The 25,542-nt window shown below is 34.0% G+C and overlaps 1 protein-coding gene across 1 annotated transcript in view; it reads right to left on the minus strand.

The window, feature by feature from the left end:
- Positions 1-349: 349 nt before the first annotated feature.
- The window catches only part of Parp8 (poly(ADP-ribose) polymerase family member 8), a 173,275-nt gene continuing 148,082 nt past the window's right edge, over positions 350-25,542 (minus strand). The window contains exons 16-27 of the mRNA XM_076857302.2: positions 24,592-24,684; positions 20,423-20,548; positions 19,193-19,258; positions 16,387-16,454; positions 14,490-14,538; positions 12,869-12,981; positions 12,581-12,653; positions 11,140-11,209; positions 8,287-8,360; positions 7,106-7,175; positions 6,010-6,094; positions 350-725 (exon numbers count right to left, since the gene is read on the minus strand). Of these exons, the coding sequence (XP_076713417.1) occupies positions 623-725; positions 6,010-6,094; positions 7,106-7,175; positions 8,287-8,360; positions 11,140-11,209; positions 12,581-12,653; positions 12,869-12,981; positions 14,490-14,538; positions 16,387-16,454; positions 19,193-19,258; positions 20,423-20,548; positions 24,592-24,684 (990 nt within the window). The 3' untranslated portion in view covers positions 350-622. The remainder of the gene's footprint in view (positions 726-6,009; positions 6,095-7,105; positions 7,176-8,286; positions 8,361-11,139; positions 11,210-12,580; positions 12,654-12,868; positions 12,982-14,489; positions 14,539-16,386; positions 16,455-19,192; positions 19,259-20,422; positions 20,549-24,591; positions 24,685-25,542) is intronic.

The following is a 25,542-nucleotide window of genomic DNA, read 5'->3' on the forward strand; positions in this document are numbered from 1 at the left end:
ATGCATATATGTGAATATGCACACACATACGCACAATCACACATCTTGATGTGTGAATCTACATATGTATGTTGCATATTTTTGGCAAAATACTGCTCCTAGGATCTAACTGTTTTTTTTAATAAGAAAAAATAGGATAATAGACAACACCCCTACTGAAATATTCAAATGTTCATCAACTAATTATATAGCACATAAGAATGTGCAAACATTATACTTATTGCAAAGTATCTGATAATTTAGATGCCATTATAAAATGTTCTCAATTCTAGTTTGGTACCCTAAAATGTCGGTATATAATACCAAATGTCCAATTAAAGAATTTAATATAAAAATGTCAGCACAAAACTGTTTTTTCAATCTGTTTATTGTGTATGCAACCCAAACTTCAGTTTCCGTGCTGTTGTAATTTTATTACTAATTCCATACCCCTACAGTTGATAAATTTATACCATTTTAGGTATTTAATAAGATACTTAGAAATACTAAGAAAAAAAATCAGTATTCAAAGGGTTAATTTTGTTTATAATAACAACAAATTATTTTATCATCTTCTTCAGTTCAAAATCCAGCTTTGAACACGAGGAAGGCTTTCAAATCATGTTAATTAAATGGTGGTCCTTTAACCAGTAGCAGTTTGATTACCAATTACTCGGAGGATCTCTTTGTGAATGCCCCCTTCCTGTGTGTTAATATTTGCATCTCCCACTTGGCCATCTTCATAGCTAAAACAGAAAACACAAAAACATACAAATATATCATAAGATGGCAGCATTTGAAATGGTTTCATGAGCAACTAATAAAAAAAACTCTATCTGATACAGGAATTAAAAAAGGGAATAAAAAAAAAAAGAACCAGTTATTTACCAGTTGTATTTATTATCTCATGACTAAACACACAACAACCTATTATTCCATGTCATCCTTTCCTTCCATTTTAATTTTAATGTGTTTATCCACACATAAAAGTACTATCTGAGCTGCAAGAGGAACCCCTGTGACTTCAGAATTATAAGCATTTCCCAGAGGAGTTGTTAAGAAACCCACTGCAAAGAATATACCATTCTAAGGTGTTCCTTAGATCCTGGACTTCTTAAGATCCTAGACTTCTTAATCCACTCTTACTACAATGATTTCCTTCTTTTCTGATTAGCAACATGCACTTCACTTTCTACGACTGTTCTCTGCCATGCCCACCTTTCTAATTATTATTCAGCTATAATCAATTTGTGCTTTTTACTTATCATTCATTACTTGCTCTGTTTAGTCTGACTGTGACACATTATTTATGCTGGCATTTTACATAAGAATGCAAGCCTGCTAAGTTTAGCTTAGTAATAAAAGTGAAGATAGAATGCTAAAGGACGGAAATCACTAAATTCTTTGGAAAAAAGGTTACATTTTAGATAATATCTTTCCTAAAATAAACTTACTTGGGGAATAAGAATTTCCAAAGAGTGAATTTTCAAACTTTCATGGTGATAGAGAGTGAAATAGGTAATCAATTAATTTTACTGTATAAAAATGGTTTCAAGACAGAAGGTTTAGATAAGCAGTAATTACTTCCAAACAGGCACAGGCAGCTACACAAAGATTAATGCATTCCACTGTCTTTTCTGTACTATACTTAAATTCTCCTGAGATAGTACAACATAGAAAAATGAAATAAATGACATCCAGCAATGAGAATTTAGTTCTTTACATAATCCACTGCTCAGTTACCAAGTTTAAGTGATAATTCCACTTGCACCAAGTCTAAACTCCAAGATTTTTGGACAAGTTTGCTATTTTAGATATACTCAGCACTTTCTCTATAGATGTGTGTGTAAAGACTTTTGAGCATACATATATCATATCACCCCACAGTGAAACATTCCTGTAATACACAGAATGAATATCTGGAACACAGCTCAACTATAAATATTTTCTGAGGATATCCAACAGTAAATGTTCTGTTAAGAACCAAAGATGTTAATGAAATGATTTAGAGTTGCTCAAATAGAATCATTGTGGTAGACTGTGTAAAGGTATATTTTATTGATTCTGAAAGCATGTTGCTTAGATTGACTGGACCAAAGGCAAGAGCTAAGCTATTCATATTCTGAGCTGAGATAGAAGAGGCAGACTGGCTTTAAGACTCAATAGTAGGTTGATAAAAGTGTCTTACCAAGACAATCAGACTAGCTTTCTCTAGGATTTAGATTATGGAAAATGAAAGACTGTCAAAAAAAAAAAAAAAAAAAAAAAGAGCAGACATGGGTGTATTTCTAGGAGAGAGGAGGACACTTAACCACCGAGCCACATCCCAGCCCTGTTGTGCAACCACTAAATGGTTTGCCTTCTAACGTTATGAACAAGTCATCTCTCCATGGTATATGCAGCTGAAGGCTGTCTACCTTTTGTAAATTTATAAACAAAAATCACTTTTATTTTGCTTAAAGGTCATTATACATTTCATCTGCATCTTTAGATACATTTCAAACTTTGTTTTGACCCCAAATAAAAACTATACATAATTTAAAATATTTTCTTTCCTTACTGCCATTATTTTCGTTCATTCATTAAAATTTTACTGACCAGAAACTATGCATGAGGTACTGTGTCATGTGCTGCAAGAAATGCAGAAGACAGAGTAAGGACTCTTTGAAAAATAAATGGAATTTAAATGGCAGTGCTTCCATGTGTCACAGAAACATCAGTAAGACAGGCTACTTTTGCCTAGGAGTTTTGTGAAAGAGGAGTATTTGAACTACATCTGTAAAGATAAAATAGATTTTGTATAGACGTTCCTGAAACTTATTTAGCACTAAAATCTGCTTGACTCAAGGAATAAAAAATGCTCAGTACAATTTTTCTCAGACTATTTAATGTGGCCCTTCCTATTCTTAAATTTCTGAACTTCCTAAAATGTTCTGAGAAACAGGAAGAGGATACATACCCTAAATGTGTTTAAGAATTGAAATGTGAAAAAATTCATTAGTAGATCTACCTGCTCTAAATCAAAGAGTGAAATATTATACACATAGGTTGTCATATTAAAAAAAAAAAAAAAAGCAGGAAACCTAGTGGTTCTGAAACTTTGCTTGATCTGCAGATAGCTTAGGGACAGAGTATCTCCATCTCTAAAGGACATGTTCACATGGCAGTTGTGGAAAGCTGGGCCAAATCATCAATCTATCTTTTCTCAGGTTTACTATTTTACTCAAATTCAATATAAAGTTCTCATCTGTTCTCTAGCATTCCTCATTCACTTTTGTTATAAGTGAGCAGAGCACAATATACACACTTCATTTGTAACATCCTCTTGGGTAAGCTTCTCAAGGTTATTAACACAATCAAGCTTTGCTGACAATTTCTAGATGCTAACACTTGGCTGGGATCTGTTTGTAACATCTGAAGTATTTCATTTTGCCTGGAGCAGTTATATTTAATTAAGTTTGTTCATTTCAGAACTGACCAGTGAAATGTTTTCAAACTTCTCATTATCCTATTTTTTTTCCCCTGAGAGGTTTCATTTTTTCTGATACACCAGTCTACTCCCCAAACGTTTTCCAAGAATTTTTCTTTATTCTGTGTTGTTCAGTCATTTGAAAGAATGTGATTATGATACTAAATGACTATTTTATTACCTCCTTGTCTTTGGGAAATCAGATTAGCACTGAAGTTATTTTAACTTAATATTTTCACCTACGATAAGTTAAACAGAAACAGACTGACTTATATCCTAGCTATAAGACAAAGTTTCAAACATCAGAGATGGTATAATATAAAATATTAAATAAAAATATAAAAATATAAAAATTTTCAAATTGAGTTTGCCTGATAATTCAGATCATTCATCAATTTATTTTTTCACAGACATTGCCACTCACGAGGAACACCAATAGAACTCTGTGATAATATTTCTTACAAAGAAAGAAACAGAGTTGTAATTAAAAAGGATTCTCCCTTTGATGTGTTCTGAATTTTATCAGTTTTCCTTAAGGAGTCTCTTTTCTCTGAGGGAGCAAAGAAAAAGAATGAAATATCATTTGTGTTCATAAAGCAATGAAAATTATCTTAAAATATTTTCTTTCCTTTGTATTATTTGGAAAGTGTCTGAGTGTAGCCAAAATGTTTTCTCTCCCTAACCCTCACTGGTGCAGAAATTCTCTCCAATAAATGCCCCCGCATCGCGCCACATTTCCCTATAGTTGTGTTTCATTTTGTTTTTAGTTATACGTGGACACACCATCTTTGTTTTGTTTATTTATTTTTATGTGGTACTGAGGATCACAACCCCAGCCCCTATAGTTGTATTTTCTGAACAAAAAAATTTCAAGAAAGTATTGGAAATGGTCCGCCTACTTCCATATATAAGATTGTTTGTTCTGCTCAGTAAATCTGAACTATTTTTAAGAAACAAAGGGAGTAGATTAATGAAAAGGACTCTGAGGGTTACTTTTCTAACAAAATCCTCAAGATCACTTAGTGAAATAATTTTACAATTATAGTTTTCTTTTGGAAGGGCACTCTTCTGAACAATGGGTTATGGTTATAACCAAGATAGCCAAGAGAGAAGAGGAAAAAAAATATTTAATGAGTTTTTCAACAGAGTCCTGTGCTGCTCTAAATTAATCCTCAGACAATCTGCCCAGTAGCCCTTGGCTCCTCTGGAATCCTGCTTTATGTTCCTTCTGCCCCAGGAGGTTGATCTGCATGGACTGCATCCATATCATTGTCCTTCAGCTATGGCACGATGGGGATTCCCAGAAAGTCTGCTTTCTATCTTTGTCCTTTGGATCTAAGATGTCTAAGGATTCTGGCGCAATTAGACCCAAGTTACTACACTAGACCTGATGTTCCCTTAAAATCATACCATTGCAAATAATCTAATAATAGTGGATGATAAAAATTATGGGTTTTTCCATGGGCCATCTTTTGCTATTGGGCTTCTGACTGATACAGGTGGGTATATTATTCTCATTTTAGAGGTTATGCAGTTGAGTAAATTCATCTTACTAATTTGTGTCAAGCTCTCATTAAAAGTGTAGATCAATGGGAGGGCTCTTTCCACTATGCTCACTGCTACTTCGCCCTTAAGATAAAAATCATAGCCAGTAAATGAGAAAATCTATGGTTTTCATAGCATCCAAAAGAAAAGCAGGTCACTCACAAAAGTTTCATTGTAAATAATCTGTCAGCAAGTTAATGGATCAAATGCTGAATGCACAGGGTACCATGGACATACAGTATATTAATAATCAATCTCGATGCTATCACTGTGACATGGCTTACAAAATAAACCAGATCATCTTTTCAGTTTTTAGTAACTAACATAATGTATAAAAGCAATATATTCAACCCTTCCCTGAAATCCTTTCTGTGCCAGGCTCACAGATAAGGTGGGAATAGAGAGGGAAAAAGGGTTGGGCATCAAGGGGTGGGGTGAAAATTAGACTAATCTATTGCATCTATTATGGAGGAATGAAAAGTAATGGTTTTGTATTTTCACGCAATTTTTTTGAAACAACTGTACCCCAAAATAATAATTCACTGCATTGACAGCTGGTATGATAAGGAATATCAATCTTAGAAAATTTTCATCATTGTCTTCTTCATTCACAGTTCAAAAATGTTTTAATCTATTAATGAAGTTCACAGAGATGGTTAAAGAGACAGTGCTTTACTTCAGGGCTATGCTAACAGCCATCTTTCTTCAGTTTTTCTAAAGTATTTAACCACAGGTTTTCTTTTTTTTTAATATTTATTTTGTAGTTGTAGTTGGACACCTTTATTTTATTCATGTATTTTTATGTGGTGCTGAGAACTGAACCCAGGGTCTCACAGGCGCAAGATGAGCACTCTACCGCTGAGCTACAACCCCAACCCTAACCACAAGTTTTCAACAATCATTTTTTCATTATGCTTAATGAAATAAAACAAAAGCATTAAGTTGGTGATAAGTTCAATTACCTATTACCTCATTTGTGAAAAGACAGTAACACAAATTTGAGCATTTTCACTTACACAAAAAAGAACCGTGTGCAGACATGATCCGTATTTGGGACAACCCATATTTCCCCATGTTTGTGCAGATCAGGTGAGGTGATCACTGTGAATGAAAGATAAAATTAAAGAATTATTTTACTCTAAAAGGAATGTTAGTCTTTTCCACATTACTATATTCCTTCTCTTTGAAATGGTGAAATGAGATAAACATCATTAACGTAGGTACACGTATGACGGCACATATGGTGTGATGCTACATCGTGTACAGAGAAATGAAAAGTTGTGCTAAAATTGTATACAATGAATCAAAATGCATTCTGCTGTCATACATACCTAGTTAAAATAAATAATTTAAAAAAATAAAATAAAAATCACATACAACTCGGCATATAAAAAAAGTGTTAAATCTAATTAGCTTTTAAGAAATGTGGTGAAAACAATGAAAGGCCATGTAACAACTTTACGATCTGAATGAGAACTGGTGTAACAGGAAGAAAATCATTCATTTGGGTATCACTGAAAACAAACAGGTTTTCACATAAAAATTACTCTGAGAGCAACTTGATGCCCTACGAAACTCTCAAGTTGAAAACTTAAAACACAGTTGACAGTGGCTACTAAAGAAGAAGAAAACAAATTGTTAGCCAAAGTCAAATTTTAGAGCAGAACAAAGAAAACTACATGATCTTGCAAATTACTTGTAAGTTTTTCTGTCCTAAGTCCCAAATTAAAAGAATAACTTCAGTGTTGGAATTCAAAGACCTACTGGGTTCTCAATGTTTGGCTCATTTATCAAGATTTTCATCACACCATCAAAACATCAACTTAGACAGGAAGGTAAAACATTAACAAAGGGGATGAGCATTAATTTTATCTTTATGATCAAGTAACATTTTGAAATATCTGCCAGGAATAAAATACAGCACTGCCTGAATTCTTGCCAGTGTTGCAATTTGGTTTTAACCTTTAAAATCTCTATGGTACACATTTTCCATCTGGGCTCTCTGAGATGGTCACAGGAAATAATGCTTTCTCTGTTCCATCAAGTGAACTTAGTAAATGTACTTGCATTCTTAAATTCAGATAAGATAAAGAAATAACTTATGGCACTTACCTTCACATAAGGCTATGCATTTTAAGTTGCGGCTTTGCAGGAATTGGGATTGCTGTCCTTTTTTCTGTGACTAAATTCCAAAACAATTTAAAAACTAGAGTAAAAATGGGGCAGTCACCATAATGAAAAAACTGTTTATCATTGAAAAAAAAATAATAGTCATAAGATGGGTCCAGGGGAGAAGACCTATCTAGACTAGCACCAATATCCGTACACTCTTAATACCCAGCTATTTTTGTTTATCAATTTCTCTTCTCTACATAATCACTATTACTCACAAGATGACTGAACCAAAACAGTTCTAAAATCAGGGTTCAGTAGTCTCACAACATACAATTGGAACTCAAGCTTTAAAGTCTTGCATCTTTATTTCCAGGTAAACAAAATTAGATTTGCACAATCTTTTCAAACAATACAATCAATCATTCCAGATCATCTAACTATCTAAAAATCAACTCATTTTTATAGCATCATTTACTAAGCCACAGAGGCTTCAAAAACATCTTATATAGAAAATCTGGGGTTTTCTCTTTTGCTTGCCAATACTAGATTAGCTATACTCCTTTTAATTTAAAATCACATTATTCTTCAAGATATTTAAAAATTTTTGTAGCATATACTGCTTTCTCTGAAATAATAAGGGATTTGTGCTTACCCTTTTCTCTGACTGGAATGTTCTTTTCCCAGAAAGACACATAGTCCTACATTCAACATCTACAAGACTGAACTCAAATATCACTTTCTCAGAGAATCTTTCCTGATCCTCCATATAAAATGCACACTTCTATAGCACAACATTAAATGTCGTTTTCCCTGATTTATTTTTCTATAGTATCTATCATCCTATTTATATAAATATATTTTTAATTTGTTATTATCCCCTCAGTAGAATGCAAGATCCAAGAGGACAAGAGTATTTGTCTGTTTTGGGTCACTGCTGTCCCCTAATGCCTAGGAAAGTCTCTGGAATTAGAGTGAGAGATCAATAAATATCTGTCGAATAACTATTTTACAGAGGCAATTCACTTATTACATTTTTGGGTGAATTTTATTCTTTTTGAATAATGATTACTTAAAATATTTTTTGTAGACTTAATAAGCCTGAGTATTTATGGAAGTCTTGCTGGCTAACGAGGCCACGGTTCACTAATTGTGTGCAGTCACTTGAGTCACTACAACACCTGTGATGCACTGCTGCTTTTACTGCTCGAAGCTGGCTCGTCCTTGGCTGACACCTTCTGCTTCTTGTTCATCCCTGAAAACATTAGCAAAATGATAATTTAAGGACAAAGCTATATGAGGAAGCTCAAAGTATAAATCATCTACGTTATAAAATTCTACTCTAGGCAAAGGTCTGGTCACATCAGGCCAGACATGGTCACAATGGGATCACAAAGGAATAGCTGCTGTGCCCTGGAACCTGGAGTGGATGGCCAGAGGTCTGGGAAGTCCTGGGTGAGTTAGGAAGTAGGAATATCAATTTGTTTTGCTTTGTATAGAAAGCAGGGACAGAAAATTCTTTTGCATAAAATTGGAATAATCTTAAAATATAGTTTTAAAAATTTTTTTTGTCAGGTGTGGTAGCACACACCTATAATTCCAGTGGCTTGGGAGGCTGAGGTAGGAGGATCACAAATTCAAAGCCAGCCTCAGCAATTTAGTAAGACACTTAGCAACTAGTGAGACCTTGTCTCTAAATAAAATATTAAAAGGGGCTGGGGATGTAGCTCAGTGAGTGGTTAAGTGCCCCTGGGTTCAATCCCCAGTACCAAATACTACAACAATAAAAACTTATCAAAGATTTTTGTCTTCACTTACTTAGTTAATGAATGATTTCTTACTGTGAAAGTTTAGAAAAGCAAAACCAAAATATTTATCTGTTTTGAATATTTAAATCTAGACTTATTAGAAACTGTTCAATTTTCTAAACCAGAAATTGAGACACCTAATGATTTCTGTTTGTTTCAATAAATGCCTTAAGGAGAAGAGCAAATCTGTAAAATGTATTTAAATCTTGCCCTTATTTTTTGTCTCACATACCATCTAGAATTCTAGCTAACAGAACAGCAAAAACATGCAGACGTGGGTGCAAATAGGCCTAGAATTTCAGGGAGCTAGGTCTGAGGGAAAGGCAACTGGTATCCAATGCAGGAGATGTTCCATCCTCTAACCAACTACATCTTGCCGTAGTGATTCTTATTGTTTAGGTGGTGGGGCACAACAACTTAGAATCAAATCCTGGGCCTCACACATGCCAAGTAAGCACTCTACTCAACTATACTGCCAACCTCTTTCTCTTTCTCTCTCTCTCTCTCTCTCTTCAGATAAATGCACACAGACAAAATCTGACATGCATTCCCACAGTACCTCTCTTCAGTGTTCTCTATTTAACAGTCTATAGATCAGTATAAGAAGCAGAAAGTAACAGTATTTGATGATTTGTTGTGCTTTTTATTATCTATGTTGAAGGTTTTTATTTATTTGATGTTTTAGCTTTTCATATTTAAATAAAATTTAGAGTCTGATTAAACTGTTTTCTTCTTTAAACTTTGGTGTTTTATTTCCTATCTCTATACAGTCTTTTATTTCCTGGTATTTATTTTCTTGGTGTTACTTTGGTCTAATATATTTAAAAGATCAGCACAACAGTAGTTCTCAGCCCATACTGTAAGGCCACTTGCTGGTATCCAGTTCTCCATCTCTTCAGTACAGAACGGTTTGTAACTGCTCTGACTATGTGACTTTTGAAAATAGATTAGAAATGCTGTTTGAAATGCATCTGTTGCTCTTAGGGCACTCTGGAAAGTCGAAGTAACAAATCCAACTGCCCTGGGCTCACCACATTGGACAGGCCACCTCTAGGAGCTTGGGGTGTTTATTCTAACCCATTCTTGGACTGTGAATGAGCACAACCCATCAGTTGGGCACCATACAGTGGACACTTAGCAGTAAAAGAACCACCTGAGTAGCTCCTATGCCAAAGAAAGTAATCTATGAACATAACAAAGTTGTTTAACCCCAGATTTAGGGTGGTTCGCTATATACATAGCAGTAATTACTTGAATATTTTTTCATGACATTTCTTATTCTAGTTTTCCTTTTTCCATTATCTTGCAAACCTGGATTTTTTTTTAAGAGAGAGAGAGAGAGAGAGAATTTTTTAATATTTATTTTTCAGTTTTTCGGCGGACACAACATCTTTGTTTCTTTGAGGTGCTGAGGATCGAACCCGGGCCGCACGCATGCCAGGTGAGCCCGCTACCGCTTGAGCCACATCCCCAGCCCTGGAATTTTTTTTTAAAGTTTTCTTTCCATTTGCATATTCTTACATTTTTATCATTGCTATTGTTTTAATACTTCTAATTATAAATCTAGTTTCAAGTGTTCTAGTTTTATTCCTCCATCAGTAAGAAACAACTTGCTATGGTTGCAAGAGCATAAACTTTTTTTTTTTTTTTTTTATGTTCACATAAGTATTTTCTCCTATATCACAGGGATACCAAGATTTAAAATTTTAGGAAACATGTGAAAAACATCTCCTGAAAATGCATGGGCAGTAGTATGAGTGTGACAGCACTTAGAATAGTAAAGGAAAATATTCCCAACACTGAGGTTGTAGGGAAATTTTCATTTGTTACTTTAAAAATTCTATGGGATTTTAATCTCTTAATAATGAGCATAAGTGCTTTATGCTTAAATTTTGAAAACAATACAATGAAGCAATCATCACAAATTGTACCACACAAGAAAAGTCAGTGCTAACAATTTGGTAACCACACTTTCCACATTTTGAACTTACAGGTTCCCCCTCAGCACATGCTCTTAATCTATCCTCAAATATATTTTCTCCACGATTTCATCAAAATATTGGCAAGTCACCCTTTGAGCTTTGTTCTGCTTCTTTCATTTATCAAATGAATTTCATCTAAATATACCAATAAATTTCAATTGATAGTAAACTGTTCCTAGAGCATATAATAATAAGTAAATAAAAACTTAATTAATTGGAAGACAGAAATAAAATACAGCATTACCTGAGTAACCAAATGATATGCTTGACATTGGACTTAGATAGATTCCACTTCCATACATTGCACCATGAAGCTAAAATGAGAAGACATGGGATAAAGGGAGGTCAGTCAATGTTTTAGATGATAATATTAAACAAAAGAAGGCAATCAGTTTCATGTTGGAACATTAAGTCTTAGAAAAATGATAGTGCTTCTCTTCCAAGGTCTAACTTGAAAATAGTACTAACATCCTAGTACTCTTAAAATGCAGAGTTGATAACTGAAAAATGACAGCCAGAGGAAAAGGAGACTTGATGAATGTGTTCCACCCCACTAGTGACAGTCACATTATAAAATATTCAAGTGGATTTTTATGTTAATGAATCTAAAATTCCAAATCAAAACTAGCTGAAATACATGGGAACACATTCTGATTAGCACTCACATGCTAGTATATAAACAAAGTGCCTACTCAGATTTTCATTATATAACAATTCCATCCCACTCATATTATCTTCTAAATTTTTCAAGTTATAAGGAGTTTCATTAATTGAAAATCTTCAACTGGTCTAAGAAATGATTAGAATAATGAAAGTCTTTCTTAACATCTGCTCTAGGGCTCTTATACTCTGTTTGTATGAACTGAATACTAATTCAATTAATGTGTACTGATGGACATTTATATTTAGTTGCATCACTTCAAATATCATTATATTGTGGTGATAATGAAAAATTCAACTCTATCAGAGAGAGTGAAGTGTAGTGTGCATGAAGATGAGGACTACACTCTCATTATGATCCTGGTAATGAGTACTGTGTTGGATTCTGAAAAGCAGGTATCAGATGGCTCCTTGACAGCCGATATCCACTTTGCCTATTGATACGCTTTTTTTTTTTTTTTTACTTTTTTTATCCTTTGGTACTGTGAATTTAACCCAGGAGCAGTTAACCACTGAGTCACATACCCAGACCTTTTTCAATGTTTTTATTTTGAGACAATCACTTAGGGCCTTGCCAAGTTGCTATAGATGGCGTTGAACTGGCAATCCTCCTGCCTCAGCCTCCTTAGCTACAGGGATTATAGGCCTGCACAACCGTGCCAGCTCCTACACTTTCTCCTCCAAAAGAATTCACACTGAGGCTGAGTATTCAAAAAACAAATTTTGGAATAACAGATATAACATCTATATGATTTTATTTTGTCATGATAATTTTTCTACTTAATTTCAAAGTGTGACTTAAACTGTTTTCTCATAGGAAACTCACTTTTCTTTTTTTATTCATTAAATATAGATCAACTTTGTGTCAGGTATTTTGTGAAAATGAACTAGTATGTATTAGAAATTCCATACAATATTTGAAAGCTTACATGCCTCCCCTTTTACAAGTAAAAACACACCACGAGAATTGCTTACTGAATCTCAATACTAAAGAATCATCTTATTAAAGCATTCAGAAACTATACCTGCAGACGTGTATTAGAGGCAACAACCAGGCCATTCCTCAGGATGGAGTGCCAGTTTTCAATGTGTGAGCCACTAAAAAAACAAAGTATAGAAAGGAAAGAGCAAAACCAGAAAAATCAATGATTTTTTTAAAAAGTAGTAATAGTATAAGTCACGATGCCTCTCAAAGTCCTGATTTCCAAGTCAGTGTGTAGGTGACTATTCAAAATTCATAGTCAACTACTGATTCCCACATATTTCTGAAAACTAGGTGGAACACACCTCCATCAACATTAAGCCATACTCACTGAAATGCAAAGGTGCTTCCAAAGAGTTTTTTAGCAGCTCTAAAATTGGATTCTTTGGCTGGTGGACTGCTGAGAAGCAGGAATTGATGTGGAGTGTGCATAAACTTCAATTGCTGCCATTTAAAATAATGATAAACGAAAACATGTCAAATTTAACACATAATCAGGCAGATGACAATTTCAAATTTTACTGGTTTAGAAGTTAGAGTTTAGTTAGAGTTTAGTTTAGTTTAGTTTAGTTTAGTTAGAGTTTCAATATATAGTGATTTTACACTATCTCATTAAAAAAACCTCATTCCTAAAATATATTTAAAAACCACATGTAAATGATGAATCACATGGAATTACTTATATGACTGATAATTCTGTAGATCAAGGGAAAAGACCAGACAGATAATCCAAAGTCACTTATATTTATATTTGGAATATATAATGGAATCATACTCAAAAAGATCTGCTTTCTAAATTAAATTTCTTTCCAAGACTTTTTTTAATTGAATACCCTAAATGTACATTACCTATTCATCTGACAGAATATTCTGTAGTTGGGAAGCAGAAACTTAAATTAATTCATTATTTTAAAAGCACAAAAATTACCACTATGCTTTATTTGTATGTATTCTTAAGAGTGAATATAACCTACATTCAAATATAGTTTTGCCCTTTGATCATGAAAAGAAAGCAAAATCTTTTGGATTAATTGCTTGATAAAATATTCTAATTGTTCCTAGGTAAAATTCCTTTCTCCTAGGAATATAGTTACACAGATTTTTTTTTAATTTATTTTTTTTATTGATTGTTCAAAACATTACAGAGCTCATGATATATCATCTTTCATACATTTGACTCGATTTATGAATTCCCATTTTTTCCCCAAATACAAATTGCAGAATCACATTGGTTACACACTCACATTTTTACATAATGGCATATTAGTGACTGTTGTGTTCTGCTACCATTCCTATCCCCTATTATCCCCCCCTCCCCTCCCCGCCCCTCCCATCTTCCCTCTCTACCTCCTCTGCTGTTGTTTAATTCTCTCCCTTTTTTCCCTCCTCCTTTCCCCTCACAACCTCTTATAATATTGAGTTACACAGATTTTTACACAGACTTAAACACAGATTTGTACACAAGAAACAGACTGTTAGTACTACTTTCAGGCGATAATCAGAAATGAAGTTAGAGTCCATTAGATGTTCATTAATATTGTTTTCTAATCTTATTAGCAAAATGGGTAAGAAACTGGAAACAACATCTTCTTAGACATGGAAAGGTACAATGTGCCAATATAAAACTAACAATAATTAAAAAGCATATTCATGTTCCTCTGATGAAACTCCAGAAAATGCTTTTCTATCACTGTGGAATGACTAAATTATATTGGATGTTTTTATTTGTTTAAAAGTTAAGCATCAACCTGAATTTGCATTTTGATATCTTAATTTGCTGAGGTTTCAGAGTGATTTCAAATGGTAATTTCAAACTGATGAATTAAGACTTAACCTGAGTCTGTCTACCTCTGTTCTTGGAGAGGTTGTCTAAAAATCACAGGTCTCATTTTCCCAATTACTAAGTTCTCCTCCTATATTGGTGTGCATATGTAAAGAAATTACTTACTTACCCTGTTAACTGGCAGTTTCACAATATGTGACCTATTACTTGAAATAACCCTGAAATTAAAAATCAGTCAGTTATAATATATGCCAAATACATTTAAAGTTTTTTTTTTTCTGGGTTAGCAGGTGATTAAAACTTATTTTTGCTGTGTCATACAATAAATTCCATAATATTTTCATTTAGTTACATTTGGCTTATTTCCTGAAATCATTTAGAGAACTCATGTAACAAAAAAAGGTATTTTAATCTAAGAAAATATACACCAAGGAGAAGGAACTTAAAATTAACAGAGAATTTTTTAAAAGCAAAAACTTAAACATCAGCATAATCAGTGTTTGTAGATATACAATACTTCAGGTAATGATAATTCCTACAAACATTAGAGTCTGACATGCATCTCATTCTTCTGCTTCTCTCTACATTGCCTAAATTAAAAAATGAGTTCTTGGGCTGGCATTGTGGCTCAGTGGCAGAGTGTCTCGCATGTATGAGGCACTGGGTTTGATCCTTGGCAATACATAAAAACAAACAAATAAATAAATGATAGATATATAAATAGATAAATAAATAAATGTATTGTGTCCATCTACAACTAAAAAATATTTGTTTTTTAAAAAAAGGTTCTTATGGAGAGTCATTTTGTTTAACTATTTGAGGATACTTGTGAGCTGATATGTGTCATCATTCACATGAGTCAACATATTTGAACATTAATGCTGAAAATAATTATGTATCTGGAAAAAATTGACTGCTTTATGCTTTTCAGTATATAAAATAGTAAGGGGGTGACACTCTAAGCAAGACATTTTGATCAAGTTTTCTTCTCCCTGAGAGAAGAGCGACCAAGAAGCTGGAACGACTGATCACAAGTTAACAGGCTAACTTCAGGAGGTTAAAAGAAACAAAACTATGTATTTGAGATTTTCACCTTTATTTTGAATATGATAATGAGAAAATTTAAATTGCAAAGGAGAAGACTTAATTTATCAGAATTTTAATAATAGATCATAACAAATAAACATAAAAATCTTACCTAACTTTTGTTAAGGTCTTGTTATATTCTAAGGATGCATTATAAAAGTTCAACTAAGTGGCAATTAAATAAGAATCTTAAGGAAGCCATGTTCTTTTTCCTTTGCCAACATATATTTCTGTTAAATCTTCCTGGTTATAACATGGAATAAGAGTTCATCTTGACAAATCTCTTATAATTCTACATTTGTGTGACAATAGTGGGAAGTCCTATGTATCTTTGAGGTTTCAAAGAGGCATGCACATAAAATCCTTATTAAACCCCACTGTCTTTATTTTGCAAAGGAGAAATAAAGAGGCAAATTATTTAAAGTGGATGTCCCAGCAAGGTGAGTTCATAGCCCCTCTCCTCTCTGTAGTCTGGTTCCCTTCCAGAATTCAGGCTGGACTATTTCTTTATCCCCCATCAAGCTCACACAAACAGTCCATCTTCTGTAGTGATCAAGCTGAGGGGTTAATCAAATCTACACTGTCCTTGTTAAGGAAGCAAAATACACAAAAGATATTGACATCATTTTGAATAACAAAAAAAATTTAAAGTCCTCATTTAACTAGAAAATTAAGTGAATCAAAATGCCTTTAACACATAATCAAGTTAATCACATCTTCTGAGACTATAGACAAACTGCTATCAAATACATTGTACACCCCTGATAGTGCATATGGCAGCATTTTCTTCCCCTTGTGATATATACATTTTAATTAAAGTGAGAGTCATTAAGACTCCTGGATTGTAAAATCACCAGATCTCATAGGCTTGTGGATCTGTAGCATTGCAAGGCTTATAAAATAGGCTACCTGTCCCCATCATCAAGCAAACAGTAGAAAAAGATGCTATTTTCATTAAAAGAAAAACTAAAATTTTATACCACTGCAGTAGGGGATGAGCGAGAGGGTCCTGTTTATCCATTTGCTTCTTGATTTCTAGATATGGAGCCTGGAAATTAAAAAAAAAAAAAAAAAAGCCATTTTCCTCCTTGATTAGTCTTTAAAATTCATTCTTCCTTTTCTACAACAGGAAAATCAGACTGAACGACATGCGTACAGTTTAGTTAAAACTGAAAAATCTGTTGCCTTAACGTGGAATGTCAGCAATCATCCTAGTCATGTTCCACAAGATGATGTTAACTTTGAACTTCCATGAGGCACAAAGGACTCACCTGCCACACTTGCACTAGACTGTATCCCTAAAGGATGGTTACCCCACCAAGACCCCTTGTTAAGTCCTGCTCAAGAAACTGCAATGCTGCAAATCACAAAGTATACACCGGACCCACTCACCCAGCCAAACCATTTTCAGTAATTTTCATTTGGCCCTTTCTGTACCTTTCCATTTCCACAAAATGCCCCTACTCCACTCTTTTGGTTCCCACTTTTTCATATCCTCATATCCCCTTTTGGTTCTTTTCTTCTACCTTTAAAAACTTCAGGCTCCTTTGTCTTAACTGGACATGAGCTCAATTTATGCTGCAGTCTCTCCATTGCTGCAGTACTCTGCTGATTGTCTGTCTTGCCATCTTTAATACTTATTTTTAACAATGACCATTTAATTTTAACTAACATTAAAGCAGAACTTGTGACAGCTACTCTTCATGCTCATACCTAGGGATATAGACTGAGGTATGGATCTTTCTATAAGAAAGCCATTTACAAAAGAACAATTCTTCTCTAAAATTAATTTACCCAAACAATTAACTATTTTATAGAACAAAGACAGTTCTGTCTATAACAATTCAGAGCTATCTACAGGATAGTATATTTTAGAAAATAGGACAGTATAATGTTATATTTATATATTTGAAAGATTTAAAGAATCTGATGCAATAAAATCTGACAGCACCTCTATGAAGTACACTCTGAAAGAGGGTGCAGCATTACTTTTTCTACCTAGGCAGCAAAGACACTGAGGCACCAATTAAGCAGCTTGCCCAAGGTCACAGGCCACATTGTTGTAGAGCCAGTTATACAGCCTCTGACTTCCCAGGGCTGACTCCATCGTCTACATTGCCTCCTATTAAAATAGCTTACACATGACCCAGAATACAAGAAGCAATTTTTGGCAGAGAGCTGATTTCAGAGTCAGAGTTTGAGCTATTTTTAAATCCAAGAATGATCTGGGTCTAGGGTATAGTATAAATACCCTATACCAAAGTCTTTTTCATGATTAAAAATGTTTAACTTTGTGTAGAGACACAGAATTAAAGTTCTTGGCCCTCCTTGTGGAAATACATTTTATTGTTTTCTTTGCTTATACAAATAAAAATTCTTGTTTGAAGAATTCAGATAATATAGAAAGGTATGGAAATAGAAAAATACATGGGAGTTTTTAAGTAAATATCACTTGGAAATTAAAGGATCTCTTATTTACCATGGTCTGACACATACCTGCTGAATGAAGAGTGAATATTTGACTATATGAATGAATAATGATCAAAAGAACCAAGACTCACAGTTGGAAATGCAAAGACATAATTTTTGAGCACTGCCTTCAAATAGAGGAGTAGAGATGATGCCAGGTGAAGGAGGGAGTAATGCAGAAGCTCAGTGAGGCCTGGGGCAGGAGTTATTTCTTCCCCAGAGAAAATTAATGGCCCAAGGTAAGTCTCAACATAGGCCCACAAGAGTCAATCCCTCATCAAGTACAAACCTTGTCTAATGGTTTGAATATGAGGTGCCCCCCAATAAACTTATAGACAATGCAGGAATGTTCGGAAGTGAAATGATTATAGGAGAACTGCAACCTCTTCAGAGGACTGATTCATCTGATGGATTAAAAACTGGAAGAGACTACTGGGTTTTAAATGTAGACAGGTGGAATGGGGCTGGAGAAGGAAGTCACTGGGGGAGTGCTCGTGGGAAATATATCTTCTCGTTCTCTCTATTTTCTAGCTGCCACAGATGAGCAGCTTTCCTTCACTCTGCCCTTCTGCCATGATATTCGACCTCACATCAGGCCAGGTACAATAGAGTGGTTGGACCATGGACTGTACCACTGAAAGCATAAGCCAAAATACACTTTTCTTCTTCTAAATTGTTTATGGCAGGTATTTTAGTCCAAGTAACAAAAAAGGAAACTAACACACCTTGAAGCTCTATATACAAACTGTATACACAGTGTATGTTGTTAATTTTTGGATTATAATTTTCTACTTACAATGATGAGTTTTAACCCTCACCAAATCTGTGTTGGGGAAAGGTGCTGATAATTCCATGGCAAGTGCTGGACCTATAACTGTTTCAACCAATAATTTTGTTTTATATACATAAAGGGGAAGACATACAGCCCAGGGATGTATCAGATCTCCATAACCAATCCTGATTCACACTCAGGAAACTTTTCCACCAGAGCACTGCTAATGACAACAAATATGAACTCACCCGCTCAAGGGAATCTGGCATTCCAAAGAAGTTTTAGGTTCTGTGTTATATTGAAAATATGCATTAAAGCATTAGGGTTATAATTGTGTACTTACCCTTCAAAAATCTCAGCATACCAATACAGTGATATAATTTAACTAAAACATTCTAAATACAAAACAATTCTTTTATGATTTTAATTATACCCCATATAAAAGGGAATCTACATTTCACTACGTGGTCAGTACTCAGACATTTTAAAATATAATCCTACCCACACATAATGAACTGTGTAAGACCACAAGACAGTATACTTACTTGTGTCATTTCTCTGATAGAAGTTATACTATCCAGCGCTTTCATTACTCGATCATAATTCTTCTTCTGCATAATGAGAAAGAAAAAAACAGAATTCAAGTAGAATCTTTTGAGAAGCTACATATCACTAGGGAAATACATTATTTGTATACATGAAGTTTCCATCCGAATCAGTGTAAAACCAATAATTGTTTTATATACATAAAAGGGAAGACTGTAATAAGATGACTCAAGGATATAGGATTTATAATTAGAGGGGAAAAAAAAGAAAACAATGCAATTCTGTATACAAGGATAGAAAATCATATTTAGCTTATAGGTTAAGTTTTTAAAATACAAAAGCAGACATGGAATTCTTGAATCATGCTTTCACCACTAAAACAATAGGCAATAAAGTAAGCACAGAATCCTTCTAAAACATAAAAATCCACTTCAAATCTCAACTTATTTTCTTTTTTCTTTTCTTTTCTTTTCATTTTTCTTTTCTTTTGATACTGGGGATTGAACTCAGGGGACTTAACCACTGAATCACATCTCCAGTCCTATTTTGTATTATAGAGACAGGGTCTCACTGAGTTGTGAGGTTGCCTCAGCCTCCAGAGCTGCTGGGATTATAGGTGTGCACCACCATGCCTGGCTTCTTATTTTCATTTGATTGGAATACTGTTACCAAAAAGAGTACAGGACAGGGCACATGTGACTCCTCTGATAATTCATTTGTAAGCATAAGGTAAATATGGGCACTGCGCCACTTCAAAACAAAAGCAAGTTCTTCCAGGGAAATATTATGTAGCTGTTTCTATAAAATGAATAATAATACTAACTAGTAATTTTAGTCCTCATGCATTTTGAAAATTTTATTTCAGAAGGATTCTGTCTATTTCCCAAAATATTTAAGAAATGTTTTTCTTATGTCAACAATATCAGTATGAACTGGCATTATATAGCTTCCAATAACCTTCAGATAACTGAAAAGGGAGAGGAGAAAGGGAATAAAGGAATTAAAGTTAAATAAATACATAAATGAAATTTTAAAGCCTAGAATTTTCCCCTTTCTTCATGATCCTTAAAGTTAAAGTGAGGATACATAAAATCAGAATCCTCCCCCAAAACACTTCAATGAACTTTAAGAAATTGTGGATCTGCTTGATGACATAGGACATTCAGAGAGAAAGAGAACATCTCTTTTACTGTTACCAGAATTCTTGATGTGTTACGATGCCTACTTACCCTGGGGTTGAAGGCCAGCATCTGAGGATCATTAGGATCTACCACAGAAGGATATGGCTCGAAAATGACAACTTTTCTAGGAGATTCCAATGCAGATCTACACATGGACACCAGCAGATCTACCACCTTAAAACATACCCATGAGACAGTTACTTCCCTTGAGGTTTCTGCAAGTGTTTTGCCACTGCTTCTCCCTCTCACTGGTAGCATGAGTTCATCAGAAAGCCCAGGACTACTACCTATCTCTCACACCTGCAACTCCTGACTTTAAACCAAATTTTGCCAAACTGTAACTCTCAATTCAAAATAAAAAATGTGCCATTTCTAATTACTCATATTTTAATAAGCCTTTGTTATGATTATGAGTACATATTATCTGCTAGCCTTGTTCAAGGTAAAGACAATGAGAAAAAAAGACTAGTCCATAAGCAGGTGGTGTGTACAGTCTAAAGGAGAAGATGCATATTAAAAATTCAGTTAAAAGAATATATGCTTCAATAGAATTTCTGGTTCTTTTAAAAACAATAAAATAAAATAGGTATTTAAGAACAATGCAGAAGGGAGTGCTGTCTTTCAAGGTCAGGAGGGAAAAAATGCCACTATCTGGAGAGAAACTGTTCCAGCTAAAGGAAGCCACACAAAACAGGAAGTCTGGCATGCTCCAAGAACAGCAAAATGCCTGACATCATCAAGGTTCTTCCTACTCTGTCAATGTCTACTAATGACTTTTGATTTGCTTTATTCCTATATTATCCATGATCCATTTGCTCAATTTACTAAGAGGCAGTACTACACAGTAGCTAAGCTGGCTTCCCTCCATAGTTCCCCAAACAATATACTATATTTCCAGTAACTGGTTATAGAAAACTGATACTATCTAAATGAAGAACATTGACCTGAACAGACACACCTAAACACAGACATAAGAAAGGAAAGCCATTTCTAGAGTTTTAAACAGGTGTTTTGAAAATGCATAGTAGGATACGGACAATTTCTGATTCTCATGTTTCTAGGAGGGACGTTGTGATCTAATATCAGTTGTGTTCACTGTTGTTGTCTCATGTACTCACAGAATATACCCATTCATCATAACATTCAGAATTTCCAGTGACCTAAACTAGTTAGCAACCCTGCACAAGTACACATACATATACACCCACAAAACTCATTCAAAAAACAGATATGTAACATCTAATGTTTCTGACACACTATTCCAAACAAAGAACAGAAAACTGTTGAAGTAGAGTAGGATTTGGAGGCCTGGAATGGTAGTTGCATGGACACTGTTGTCCCAGCCCAGGCTCCTGCAGTGGTGAGGAGCATCTCCATGTCTCCTAGAACTCCTGAGAGAGAGCACCATCAACTGCAGGAGTCAACGGATGCAATGAGAATAGACAGTTTTTTTGTGTGTGATTTTTTTTTCTTTTTAAACTATAGTAGTTAAAAGAATGCTTTCTTTTAATAGAATAACTAATTTATCTTGAATATTAATATGTAGAGAATATCAATTGATTTGATCAAACACTTAAGTTTTCTAACTACCACTAGATATTTTAAAATCCATTTCTATTTAAAAAACATTATTTTTAGAAATATAATGATGAGGAAAGTGTCACCTATTGTTTTGTTTAACTACCCTAATTTTAGCATGATTTAATTTCCCTTTAATTAATAACTTACTATTTCTAGTTTTTAATTGTTTCATTTGAGGGAACTGTTACATCTTGCAAAATATACAAATATAGTTTTAAGTGACTATTTGAGGTCTTCAGGGTTTTTGTTGTTGTTGTTGTTGTTATTGTTTTGTTTCCTACTAAGGATTGAACCCAGGGGTGTTTTACCACTGAGCTTTTCATTTTTATTTTCAGACAGGGTCTTGCTAAGTTGTCTAGATTAGTTTTGAACTGAGATCCTCTGGCTCAGCCTCCTAAGTCACTAGGATTACAGTCATGAGCTACCAAATATTTTTAGTAACTATGCCGCATAAACATGTGTAAATCTATGATATAAATATTTTTTCATACACCCCACTAGTTAAGGGTTTGTCAGTATTAAAATTAAAATATCTTTTAAGGATTCTTGGAGCCTTTAATATGTAAAACAGTACATTTGAGCTATAAATATCAAGCTGTATTTACAATATTTATTTTAATTATGAAATCATTTTTTCATAATATATAAGATCATTGTTCTACTGTGGTAGTATTTTTCATTTATGATTGATTATATTAAAAAATATCATCCTTAGTGTTTCAATAAGCACAGCATCATAGTTTGGCTAAGCTGTGAAAGGGCTAGGTGCTTAGGCTATCAATGTTAATTATCTATTCTGAATCACCTAGTACAGGGTCACCTGTGCAGGAAACATCCCATACTTAAGCGAGTATATGCTGCAATAATATTCTTCCCACCCATCTCTGTGAAGTTCATAAATGAAAGACTGGTAATTCCCTTTACAATAGCTTCCTGTCGATTTTTAATGAAGCTGAATTTTTTCTCATGTTTCATTACTAACTATACATCCCTTTTGTGAATTCATGTTCATTTTCTATTCAACTCTTATGGCCCTGTGTTTTTCTTCTCAAAAAAATTTCTGCTTTTATATAATTATGTTTGTGTAAGGAAAGAGCTTTTTCATACTTTTTTTGAGGGTGTGGGAGGTAATTGTAGATTGAACCCAGGGGTGCTTAACCACTGAGCCACATCCCCAGCTTTTTTTTTTTTTTTTTTACTTAGAGACAGAGTCTTGCTGAGTTGCTTAGGACTTAAGTTGCTGAGGCTGACTTTGAACTCAGGATCCTCCTGCCTCATTCTCTCCCAAGCAACTGAGATTATGGGCATTATTTGGAGGGTGGGATAGGAACCGGGGATTGAACTCAGGGGTACTCAACCACTAAGCCACATTCCCATCCCTATTTTGTATTTTTAATTAGAGACAGGGTGTAACTGACAGTATGACAGAACCTTGCTTTTGCTGAGACTGGCTTTGAACTCGTGATCCTCCTGCCTCTGCCTCCTGAGCCGATGGAATTACAGGCATGTGCCACCACACCCAGCTCTGGATACTTCTTTCTTAATGTTCATAATTTCTTCAAGTGAAGCACGTAACATGAAAAAGTATGGTATTTCCTTTAGGATTTCCAATAACAGCATGAATGCACAAGCCTAATACACCAACTCAGGCAGGCATGCTACATTCCTCTAGTATGCATATCATTTTCCCAAATATTCTAAGTTATTTGGAATATGATTTCATAAATAGAATAAGAAAGAGTCAAACAGATTTTCTCCCATATTGTTGGTCCAATGTGTTTACTTCACTTACTACATAATTCTTCATCAAAAGAAGTTGTGATCCCTCTTTTAACATATATTAAATGTATTTATAATGACTGGGTTTGGGGATAATCTAACATTCTTTTCTTTGCCAATAATACTGTATTTTATTTAAATTTTACAGCACTTCATAATAAGATTTAAGAGTTGGCCTAACCTCTCTTAATTAACATTTATTAATTCTTAATGTTTTCAATTTCTTCTCATACATGAATTGGTAATTTAGTTACAATCTACATGAAAAAAAAAGACAACTGAAATTTTCATGAAGTTGCATGAAGTAATAATACATTTTGGCATCCTTATGACTTATTCTTTTCCTTTCTAGAAACTGCTTCTTTACTTCCATGTTGTTCCTTTAATTGTTTTTATATTTTTCTTCCTATCTCTTATATCCTTTTTGAAAACAAATGCTCTCCTTTTATTTTGTATTCTTCCTATTATCTTTTAAGTTCAGTTTTAAAAATAAACAGATTTCCAGTTTATGGCAGTATAACTCTACAAATGTGTTTTACATAAAACATGTGCAAACATTTCAGTAACTCAATTTCACTCTGCAAGAATTACAATAATACTTTAAAGAAATTTGATAATTAAAGTAAATTACAATAATACTTTAAATGAATGTCTCCCCTTGGCAACTGCAAAATGTCAAAAACACACAAGATGAAGAGAGAAAATTTAGTCTTCATCTAAAAAATATCAAGTGCCAGTTTGCCTTCAACAAGAAGCTCTTGAAAATTTTCCACAAAAAGTAATCAGAATGAAGATAACTATTGGACCTCAACAAAATTTTTGAATCAAAAGAAGGAACGATTAGTATCAGTTAGTACCTGAGCTCCAGTTGCTATTTCATCAGCAGCTTCATTCATTACTCCCAGGGTTTGAAAAGCAAATACACACAGTTCTCGTTCACATACAGTAGGCTAAAAAAGAAATGGGAATTGATTACAGTACTTTCCATTTCTCAATTTTAAAATTAGATTAATGACTGTCTACATAATAAATGGAATGTTAAAAAAAAAATCCATAATGTTTTGTTTTTTAAAAAAATGCATTCTTAAATTTAGGTAATAATTAGTAGAATCTTTTACTAATAAAGAATTGTAAAGATGATAAGAAATGATCAATTTCAATTAGTTGTCACTTTCATTTCGAACAATTCAGCAATAAATGAAAATATATTAAAAAGCAAAGTCTGTATCTCTTACAAAATTCACATTTGATTCATGAATGCATGTGTGTGTGTGTGTGTGTGTGTGTGTATGTTGTTGATAGGTCTGAGACTCAAACCCAGTGCCTCAAACATGCCAGTCAAGTGCACTACCACTGAGCCACAGCCACAGCCCCATGAAATGCATTTTTTTAAAAATACTAAGGTTAAGATGATAAAATAAAAACAAGATTATACACAAAAGCTCTACAAGACAGATATACAATGGAAAACTCCTCTTTTTCCTAAGAAATTTGTTTGCAAGAAATAAGCATGACTCTGCTTACTTGCTACCCAGCTCTTGAAAGATTGGTTTTGTTGCAAAGACTCTGGACTTCAATAACCTCCTGAAGTCAACAGCACTGAAATATGCATTCTGCAATTACTTTGGAAAAGTGCTCATCTTTCAAATCTAATATAGTGTCATCTCTTTGATTTATCTTATCTCCCTGGTTACACTGCATTAGGTAGCTGATGAAGCCTAACAGGATGCGATCCATGGTGCCTCTCCACAGCAGACAAAAGGCATTTGTTAGTGCCACTGTTCCTGTGCTAGCTGCTTTTAGAGGAT

Source organism: Callospermophilus lateralis, chromosome 5 (assembly GCF_048772815.1).
Source record: "Callospermophilus lateralis isolate mCalLat2 chromosome 5, mCalLat2.hap1, whole genome shotgun sequence".
In the NCBI taxonomy this organism is placed as follows: Eukaryota; Metazoa; Chordata; class Mammalia; order Rodentia; family Sciuridae; genus Callospermophilus; species Callospermophilus lateralis.